Genomic DNA, 11,225 nt, shown 5'->3' with positions numbered 1-11,225 from the left:
CGTGTGAAAGAGCCCTAAGTGTGTTTTTGGTAGGATTTTGTGTTCACATCGGTGTGATTTCGCTACGCTAAAATGCAGTTGACATCTGTGCGCTGTGTTTCTTTACATTGCCCTGCATGCTTGCTGCATCTTTAGTGCCCCGTTAGAAAAAAATACAACTTCCATTATAGCAAATGAAAACGCACCTTCCATTAACACCTTCCCGTCCAGCCTATAGCAGGCTGACGGCTGGGCAGGGGCTTTACTCTTCTGACTGGGCGTCATATGACATTCTTTAGAACTTGTCACATATACATTTCCCCCCGGGGGCCTGCAGCACGAGCTGTGTCCTTCAGAATAACCTCATCACCGATCAGTGTAAAGAGCCGATATTGTAGGCTCTGTACCATGTGATGAGCCGTGTCCATTCACAGCTGATCACATGTAAACAAATGTCAGTTATCGGCATTTCCTTTCCTCAGCGCTGTCAGTGTCCGAGGAAAGGAAAGCCGATAATCAGCTTTCCAGTGACAGGGGACATTTACACTGATTATCAGTGACCTGATTATCAGTGCAGCATATCAGTGGCCATCAGTGCAGCATATCAATGTCACTTTATCAGTGCCCATCAGTGGAAAATATCAGTGCCCATCAGTGCAGCTTATTAGTGCCCATGAGTGCCACCCCATCAGTGCCACCCCATCAGTGCCAATAAATGCAGCCTCATCAGTGCAGCATATCAGTGCAGTATATCATTGCCCATCAGTGCAGCATATCAGTGTCCATCAGTGCAGCATATCAGTGTTTATCAGTGCAGTATATCATTGCCCATCAGTGCAGCATATCAGTGTCCATCAGTGCAGCATATCAGTGTTCATCATTGCAGAATATCAGTGTCCATCAGTGCAGCATATCAGTGTTCATCAGTGCAGCAAATCAGTGTTCATCAGTGCAGCAAATCAGTGTTCATCATTGCGGTATATCATTGCCCATCAGTGCAGCATATCAGTGTCCATCAGTGCCAATCAGGGCAGCCTCATCAGTGCCACCTAATCAGTGTTCATCACTGCAACATATCAGTGCCCATCAGTGCTGCATATCAGTGTCACCTTATCAGTGCAGCCTATCAGTGTAGCCCATCAGTGCAGCCTATAAGTGTTTGTTAATACATATTGCGTTTTAAAACGCCCTGGTGTGATTGGGCCCTGAATACCAGTCTCCTCCTCCTACAAAATAAAAAAACGCATTGAAAATGTGCAGAAAAGGCTTCATCCACACCTGCACAGATGTGACAGTGGTCCAGCCCAGCCTGTCATGTGACCACACACTGAGGAGCATACAAGCTGCAGACAGGTGTAGGTTATTTTTCATGCCAGCAATGATAAGGTGTGGGGAGGTGTGCCCATAGGTAGCATTAAAACCACGCCTTAAATCAGTTTTGCCACACCCACTTTACCCCCTGTGCGTGCCTCTCTCCCTTTCTATAGCCTTGTGTTCTGAGGGGCGGAGCCCGCTTTGCACATGAACAGACATGTCTATGCCGCTCACACACACAACGAGGGGCTGATCCCCTCCCCCCTCCCCCCATCGCCGCCAACAAAGAGCCTCACACACAGGGGGAACCTGTACGAGTGCGGGAAGTCACGTGTCACGTCCGCTCCGCCCTCCGAGGCCTGGTGGGCGCGGTCTCCTTGTATTCGGAAGCATCAATATGGAATGACGTCATGGCCAGTGGGCGAGGTCACTGACTGAAGAAAGGCGCGGCCACACCCGGGGGAGTTGGCCAACCAATCAGCGGAGGGCGGAGACAGGCCGCGTACGGTGTTTGGTCCGTTACAGTTCTGTGATTGTAGTTTTACACGTCGGAGGTCGGAGGAGGGGATCGGTGTGTGATCGGAGCATCGCCATTCTTCGGACACAGCCCAGCGCGCCCACACCATGGCGTACCCCGGATATGGAGGAGTGAGTAATGGAGGGGGAGGGGGGCGACCACCACCGAGTGTCATACAACATGGAGGGGCCGAGCCTTCCACATCATGGAGGGAACACCACTCTCAGCCTGGCCTCCTCTATACCACTGTCTGATCACACATACAATCTGATTGTACGATCTACCGCCATCCACCCACCACGAGGGCCTGTGATTGGACGCACATGGGATGGATTGTGTGACCTCCTATTACACAGATGGCGGTAGATTGTACGATCAGATTGTACGGTGTGTGCTCTCTGCTCATCTGCCTTCATATATAGAGGGAATCCGGTCTGGCTCCTGATAGAGAGATTATATATATATATATATATACTGAAATCTGTCCAAGTCTGGGGATGCAATGGAGTTGTCAGGGAGCGGGGAATGGGGTTCAGTTTTCGGGGACAAGGGGAGCGCCTTGTAGGAGTTGTGGGGGGGGGATGCGGTGTATTTGTTGGGGATACCTTGTAGGAGTTGTGGGGGACTGGGGAATGCGGTGGGAGTTGCGGGGGGGGGTAGAGGAGGGTGCCTTGTGGGAGTTACTGTAGGCCAGGGGTGGAGAGGGCCCCTTGTGGGAGTTGCCGGGGGGGTGGAGAGGGCCCCTTGTGGGAGTTGCCGGGGGGGTGGAGAGGGCCCCTTGTGGGAGTTGCCGAGGGTGGAGAGGGCCCCTTGTGGGAGTTGCCAGGGGTGGAGAGGGCCCCTTGTGGGAGTTGCCAGGGGTGGAGAGGGCCCCTTGTGGGAGTTGCCAGGGGTGGAGAGGGCCCCTTGTGGGAGTTGCCAGGGGTGGAGAGGGCCCCTTGTGGGAGTTGCCGGTGGGGTGGAGAGGGCCCCTTGTGGGAGTTGCCAGGGGTGGAGAGGGCCCCTTGTGGGAGTTGCCGGTGGGGTGGAGAGGGCCCCTTGTGGGAGTTGCCGGTGGGGTGGAGAGGGCCCCTTGTGGGAGTTGCCGTAGGCCGGGGGTGGAGAGGGCCCCTTGTGGGAGTTGCCGTAGGCCGGGGGTGGAGAGGGCCCCTTGTGGGAGTTGCCGGGGGTGGAGAGGGCCCCTTGTGGGAGTTGCTGTAGGCCGGGGGTGGAGAGGGCCCCTTGTGGGAGTTGCCGTAGGCCGGGGGTGGAGAGGGCACCTTGTGGGGGTGGAGAGGGCGCCTTGTGGGAGTTGCCGTAGGCCGGGATGGGGAGGGGGTGAGAGGGCGCCTTGTGGAGTTGCGGGAGACCGGGGTTGGGGGCGCCTTCTAGGAATTGTTGGGGACCAGGGGATACGACTTAGGTGTTGCCTGTGGAAAGGGGGGGGGGGTGTGGTGCGGGAGTTGTCTGGGGAAAGGGGGGGATGTGGTGCGGGAGTTGTCTGCCAGGAAGGGGATTACTGCGATAACCCCAATCGCTTCACCTGCTTTTCATGCCAGGAGGACGGAGCCATGTTTGTTTAGGCATCATCTACTTCCTGCACTGAGATGCCGGCTCGGACAGGACTCAGCCATGTAAATCCTGGTGTCAGTGCAGTTCCCGGCCGAGTTCACGAATGTCTGACGCAGATCAGGTCATTGATTTTGTTACTTTGTAACGAGATTCAGGAATTGATTTGGGAAAACTGGAGCGCACAGAATCTGGTTCAGCTGTGCTCATTAACCAATCAGCTTCCAGGATTTAGCCCAGGTTCACAATGAGGTAGTTTTGAAATCTTGCGAGTTCAAGCCAGCATTTCAATTCAACTTCAGGGGAGATTTCAGACCTCTGCGGGGCGGGTTCATAAATAGATGTCCATTGAAATCGCCCCCCGAAGTTGCAGTGCAGGAATTGGTGCCACAAAGTCTGCGTCGCGCTGATTCGGCCGGTGCAATTGGCTCTGATTTGACATGTCCTATGTGACCAATGTGAATGTGGCAATGCTTCATTGAAGAAGCTGAGGTTGGAAGCGGATGGCTACCATGCAAAGCTGCCCCAGCCTTAGTAAGGCTTCTTTCACATGCGACTGTGGATATCAAGTTTGCATGACAAGTTGCAGGCCAAGATTTTATTGGCCCCCCCCCCCCCCCCCCAACCACCATAGGAGCACACTTTATCCAAGTTGTGGCTGTACATAGATGCTAGATAGAAATAAATGATGAAATACCATTTTTCTAGCGCCGATGTCTATGCGGTGCGATTTGTGCACATACAAGGTGAAGGCTCAAATCCCAGGGTTGCTTGCGTTTTGAGCAGGAATGCGGTGCGGCACATGCATTTTCCTGCACCGCTCCTGTGTGAACCCAGCTGAAGTCGCTATGAAAAGCTTAGGTTCACACAGCAGGAATCTGCATGCGATTCAGGTAGTATTTGCAGCACATTCCTGTTCAAATCACATGCAAATCTTTGCAGTGCACTTTAATAAGCCCATTCATTTTGTATGAGCTCAGATTGCACCACACTGGTATAGGTTTCAGGTATCGGAGTATAGCAGCAGTGCAAATGCTTGGTATTGGTGCCGATGCCGCTATCCACATCGGTGCAACCCCACCGTATTCCCTGTTCTTTTATTTTTGCAATGCTTTGTTGCATATCACCCCTGCTAATCTCCTGCAGCCTCTTTACAGCCTCCACATGCCCTCCAGTGATGGCTACATGTCATTTTCTGGGTGAGTTTGCTGATGGTGACAATAGAATATGCCGGTGTGATGTCAGCACAGCTGCTTGTGGTCCCCATTGGGAGAACGTGTGGCATGGGAAGGCCTCATTCACCCTCTTCTGAACACCTTTTATCCTGGAAGGAGAACAGCAGCTAAAGATTCATTTAGGTGCAGGGGTCTTCAAACTATGGCCCTACAGTTGTTCAGGAACTACAATTCCCATCATGCCTAGTCATGGCTGAGTTTTACAATGCCTCATGGGACATGTAGTTCCCCAACAGCTGGAGGACCGTAGTTTGAGGATCCCTGATTTAGGTGGGTCAAACATTTGGGAGTTTATTCATTATTTCTGGCCAGTGAAATGAATGAAAGTTCAAGCTCTAAGGCTCCGTTCACACTTGTGCCACTTTCCATTGAAACTTTGGATGGCGGGGACTTTGGCTTTGACTGTTGCACAACTATTGTACTGATAACCTTAAAGCAGAGTTACACCCAAAAGTGGAACTTCTGCTCATTTGCTTCCTCCCCCCTCTGGTGCCACATCTGGCACTTTTCAGGGGTGGGGGGGGGAGACGGGTTCCTGTTTTCGGGAGGCGGCGCCATGGTGCTGTCCCTCTGAAGTTTGGCCCCCTCCTCCTTCCCCCTTGGCCAGCTAATCCGAATGTGCAGCGTGCTTCGCGCATGCGCAGTAGGGACCCACCAGTGAAGCCGCAAGGCTTCACTGCCGGGTTTCCTTACCGGCAATGGCGGCAGCAGCACCCAACAGCCAATGGAAGCATCGGCTGGGGTGCTGACATCGCTGGACTCCAGGACAAGTAAGGGCTCTTTCACACAGTCCGCCTCCGATGACAGCTCCGTCTCCGCTTGCAGTGCGGAGAGGGAGGTGTCGCAGCACCCGCTGCTCTCTATGGGGGATTGGATGAGAGCGGACTGTCTGTCCGCTCTCATCCGATCCCCAGGACGGATGGAAAATAGGGTTTCCATCCGTTCCAGATTTCACGGACAGGATCGGATGCGATCAAACTGACAGGCGGATCTAATCTGAACGCTCATGTGAAAGAGCCCTAAGAGTCCTAATATTAAAAGTCAGCAGCTACAGTATGTGTAGCTGCTGACTTATAATTTATGGAGGGGGGGGGGGGGGCTGGCACACTGCTTTAAGATGCAACTTTTGGGAGTTTACATTGAAGTCAATGGCATGAAAGTTGCATCCTCATGAACCTTAGCCAAGCGATGTACCCATATGTCGCTAGACTTTAAGTGGTTATTCCGGGGTGATGCCTGCAGCTGTAGACATCATCTTGGTACCGGTTTTAAAACTGGCAGTCAGCTCTCTTGTAAAAGCAATCCTAGTGGCTGACTAGACGCTGGATTGCTTTTACAAGTGGCAGAAGATGTCCCATCCCCCCTCCCGGTGCCTCTCACGACTTTCTCAGGCTCCTCTGTCTCTCTGGGAGACCCGCGCAACCATTTGGAGCTTCCACCAGTTGATCAGAGAGCAAAAAACAAAGCCCAGTTGTGGCTCTCGGCTATAGTAACCTGGAACATAGAGTAACCTGACAGCACGTCCGGTTTACCCAGATATCAGCAGGACCATTTTTAAAAGTCTCAAGCATTAAAAAACACCGATCTTGGTGTAGAGCTGCACGATTAATCGTATGAAAATCGCGATCTCGATTCACCCCCCCTGACGATCTAAACCTGACATATTCTCGATTCTTTGCATAGCTGAGGGAGCAGAGAAAACAGCTGTGGAAAACTCCCAGTAACTATAAACAAAATTATTACATTGTATCTTTCCTCCCGCAAACGCCTATCAGCATTATCTCCCAGTAACTATAAACAAAAATGATTACATTGTATCTTTTCCTTCCCTCTGCCAGGGAGAAAGGAAGTTTAACCTCTTAAAGACTAGACCTTTCTATGACACTTGTTGCTTGCAAGTTTAAAATCATTTTTTTTTGCTAGAAAAGTACTTAGAACCCCCAAACATTTTATATATTTTTTTAGCAGAGACCCTACAGAATAAAATGGCGATTGTTGTAATATTTTATGTCACACTGTATTTGCGCAGCAGTCTTTCAAACGCAATTAATAAACTTTAATGAATAAAAAAAAAACGTAACAGTAAAGTTATCCCAATTTTTTTTGTTACACAGAGAATCGTGAGAGAATCGTGATCTTTATTTCAAGCTAAAAAATCGTGATTCTCATTTTGGCCAGAATCGTGCAGCTCTATCTTGGTGTGACTGAATGCTTTTAAGGACAGGGATTTGGGGGTCTTGTAGCAGGATAGGTTTGGTATCTCTGTACTCAGCGTAAAATCCTTTTGTTTTACCAAAAATTTGGGTTAGTGGGTGTGTGAATAAAATTAAAAAAGTGCAAGAGATAAACGGAGTCCGTCGGCCAGAGTGTGTGAAAGGGCCCTAAAGGATAAGTCCAGTTTGTGACTTTAAAGGAGAACTCCAGTCATAACCTAACTAACGCTAAACCTGTTCTTTCCCACATTCTAAGACTATTCTATTTAACCCCACAAAGCAAAAATCGCTGTACTTACCTTTTCCACGTCCGGTCCGGTCCCATGCTGATTGGTCAACGGCGGCTTCAGCGTGGAGGCGGGTGCAGGAGAGGCACTCAACAACGGAAGCCCCATAGTAAGTCTATGGGTGACGTCACTTCCCATTCATTTCTGTCGTCGTTGGTCCGCTCCTGCTCCGACCTTCCATCGCTGGAGACCAGACCGGATCGGGTGTAGAAAAGGTAAGTACAGTGATTTTTGATTTGCAGGGTTAGAATAGTCTTGGAATGTAGCAAAGAGCAAGTTTAGCGTTAGGTTTTGCCTTGACCATATAAGTTGAAAAAGTTTTACTGGCTTCTATTGAAATGCATGGGCTATGGCTGGTCATGCAACTTTGTTTAGTCGCATAACAAGTCGCAAAAAAGTGAAAGGAGCCTAAATGCGCCTAGATTTTAGGTGCATTTACACTTTTAGGTGTGTCGGGCAGTTTTTTCTGCTCAAACATAATTTTGGGCCTCATGCAGCTGTCGGGTGTCTGTTTTTACTTTCTTTTTTTTTTTTTTTTTTTTTAATTCTGCCCCTAAACACCCCTTTATGCCTGTGCACACATAGGCATTTAATGGAATTTAGAGACAGAAATCTAAACGCACCAAAATCGCACCCAGGGGAGGAGCATTTGGGTAGAAAGAAAGTCTGACGCATCGAAATGTGTGTAAACATCCCTAAATGCTACTAAGCAGTCATTCATTTCCATGGCCAGAACAAATCACTAGTCTGGCCAATAAAACGCATAAACGCCCAAACACTCAACGCGCCTAAATGTGTTTGAAAAATGATGCTTTTGGCCCGCATGTACATGGGGCATAAAGACTTGCATAGAGGGGTGTTTAGAAGCAGAAAAAAAAGCCAAATGCCCATTAAAGCTTCTTTTTTGACACCCAGTGTTGATGAGGCCTACTTGCAGCTCTAGTGGGAGTCATGGGTGGGGGGGGCGGGGCTTTGACACCCAGTGTTGACGAGGCCTAGTAGTGAGCAATACCTAGAGAGGGACAGAGTTCTCCTATGACAGGAAGTTCACCTTCATGGCCGGATCACCAGGGATTCTTTTATTGGAAGTGGAGTTGCTACTTGCAGCTCTAGTGGGAGTCATGGGTGGGGGGCAGGGCTTTGACACCCAGGTTCGCAAGAAGGGGTGTAGATGCTTGGCCAGCTTCAGCTTGGAGGAGGGGTGGTGCAGCATCGCTGGATCCGTGCTAAGGGTTAAAGAAAACAGCCAGATCCACGTTTTGATTGAGGCTGGGTTCACACTGGTGCGATGCAGGAAACCCTGCGTCTCCTGTGTGGGTTCCCACGTTGCACCTGAATCGCAGACGGATCACACTGGTATCTGCGAACCAGTGTCAGTGTAACGTTAATGACCCCCCCCCCAGATCGGATTGCAGTGCGCACTGTGAAATGGTGCAGGATTTGAATCGCATAGGTGTGATCCGATTCCAGTGCAGACCACAAAAAGGGTCCTGACCATTTTGGTCCAAATGCGATGTGAATTGCGCTATACAAACTGTATGGCTGAATTTGCATTGCACAGATATCGCATGTGATCTGCACAGCAATGCGATGTCTGTTTTTGCACCAATGTAAACCCAGCCTGAGGCTCCATTAAAACCTTGGCGTTTGGGATAGCGGCTGGAATTGGCATCATTCTGCTTGCAATTCCTGAATCGCTGCAAATGGTGGCACTCGCTTGCTACCCCTTTACTTTGAATAGCGCTCCGATTGCGAAGACAGGCGTCCTGCGATACTGCTTGCACAATTTGTCGGGTGACAATCGCGGCAAAATCGTGCCGCAATTGGGGTGCCATTGAAAGTAACGGGATCAAAAGCGTGGCCAATAATTTGCGGCGATTCCACCCGCAATCCGAACCACAGGTGTGAATGGAGCCTAAATCTCACATAGAATTGGGCTTTAGGCCCCTTTCAGACTTGTGCGATTTGGGACAACAAAGTCACATGACAATTCGTACTCAATGATTTCCAATGAGTACCGTTCATATCTGTGCGACTTCAAGGCAGTCCCTGCACTACTTTGGGCAGATTTTAAATGCGTTTTGAGGTCCATAGACATTGCATTGCTTCATGTGCAGTCAAAATCGTGTGACTTTTAGGTCGCATAAGTGTGAAAAGGGCCTAAGGCCAAACTCAAGGAATGTGACAAACTCAAACCTCCCCCCTCTCCTCCCCCACAGATAAGAAATATTTGCCTTAAGCTGCCCATAGATGGGTAAAATGTTGAATGAACATTCTTAGAAAAATTTGTACAAAAATTTCTCATGTTTGTTTGTCGTTTTTGTTTGCTTTTAACATTTGATTTTGGATTGAATGGACTTAAATTCAATTCACATATAGGCGTCGCGTCTCGGATCGTGGGTAGAATCGCCGCCATCCTGAAACAAATACCAGCACAGCCGGAGGGGATGGGCACATGTGTGTGCCTCCTAGTCAGAAGTTTTGGATCGCGTATCGGATACGTAATCCAGCGCAGAGAGGTTGGGTCGCTGCTGTATATGTAAAGGAGGTCGGCATGCGATTATGCCACAGGTGGAAGGAAAGAAGATTGCTCGAATCCCTCCCGCAGCGATAATTGTGTTCTACCTATGTACCTAGGCAAAAAATCCATACCTGGAGTTCAGCTTTACCCCTGGTTCACACCGGTGCGATCTGTCTTCTGATTTTACAGTTCCAAAACATATGACAAGTCGCAGCCCATTGCCGGCAATAGAGCTGTTCAAGATTCCACAACTTTTAACCACTTCAATACAGGGCACTTTCACCCCCTTCCTGTCCAGGCCAATTTTTCGGCTTTTAGCGCTGTTGCATTTTGAATGACAATTGCGCCAAGCAACACTGTACCTAAACCAAATTTATGTAATTTTCCCCCCACAAATAGAGCTTTCTTTTGGTGGTTGATCACGTTTGCTAAACAAATAAAAAGGCCGAAAAGTTTGAAAGTTTTTTTTCTGTTATACAATTTTGTAAATAAGTTTTTTTTTTTTTTTTTTTTTTTTTTCCCTGCACTGATGGGGTGGCACTGGTGGGCACTGATAGGCGGCACTGGTGGGCAATAATGGGCACTGGTGGGCGGCACTGATAGATGGCAATGGAGGGCAGCACTGATGGATGGCAATGGAGGGCACTGGCGGGCAGCACTGATAGATGGCAATGGGGTGCTCCCTGAGCCCTGATTGCCACCCCTGGTGGCCATAGTGGGCATCCCTGGGGTCATGGGTGGGCATCCCTGGTGGTTCTAGTGGCACCCGCCCCCCCCCCCCCCCCCGAGGGTCTGCACTGGTAATCAATGATCTGATTACCAGTGCCGACCCCCACCCCCCCTGTCAGAGGAGCCGCCGATCGACGCTCCTTTACTCATGCCTGTCAGGCACGTACTGAGGAAAGCCGATCAACAGCTCTTCCTGTGTACTATGTGACCAGCCGTGATTGGACACGGCTGATCACATGGTAAAGAGCCTACGTCAGTATTCTCTTTTACTGAGATCGGAGATGCAGGGAGTCAGTGTGACACCTCCCATCACCGATCGCTGCTCTTTGCGCCCCCGGGGGGCGCGCAGAGCGCATTATCCTGCCGCCGTCATGACGTCCGGTCAGGATAATGCAGCCACATTCCCGCAGTTATTCTGCTATAGGGTGGGCGGGATGTGGTTAAAAAGGTTACTGCGCTATTCCTGTGCAATTTCATGTGACTTGCATTGACATCTGTGTAAATGAAGTAGCACAGATGTCAGCAAGCTGCACATGAAATCGCACTGATCGCCGTCTTTGAAATCGTGCTGAAGTAGCGTGATTTCAAAGCCACACTGGTGTGAACCAGGGTTTATAGTGGTTGTAAAGGCAGGTTTGTCGTAATGCATCCATCTAGATCCAGCAATGTTGCACAAAAGACTCTGCTGTCCTGGACTCCCCCCCCCCCCCCCCCCCCCCCATTGGCTCAGACACCAGTGCGGGGCCATTGGCGCCCGCTGCTGTCAGTTAGACATATGCCGGTTTTCGGTAATTCGATATAGCGCGGTATTGCATAGCCACGGTATTGTTATTGTGGCATTTTTAAAATACCGAGTTTATCTGCTCCTGGGTCTGACTTGTG

At 49.9% G+C, this 11,225-nt stretch overlaps 1 protein-coding gene across 1 annotated transcript in view; it reads left to right on the top strand.

Moving 5' to 3' along the window:
* Positions 1–1,717: 1,717 nt before the first annotated feature.
* GCA (grancalcin) overlaps positions 1,718–11,225 on the top strand; it is a 75,352-nt gene continuing 65,844 nt past the window's right edge. The window contains exon 1 of the mRNA XM_082259979.1: positions 1,718–1,941. Within this exon, the coding sequence (XP_082116105.1) occupies positions 1,918–1,941 (24 nt within the window). The 5' untranslated portion in view covers positions 1,718–1,917. The remainder of the gene's footprint in view (positions 1,942–11,225) is intronic.

This window comes from Pelophylax lessonae (genome assembly GCF_965119305.1).
Source record: "Pelophylax lessonae genome assembly, chromosome: 6".
NCBI lineage: Eukaryota > Metazoa > Chordata > Amphibia > Anura > Ranidae > Pelophylax > Pelophylax lessonae.
The sequence above is the reverse complement of the archived record's forward strand: the minus strand, read 5'-3'. Positions and strand labels throughout refer to the sequence as shown.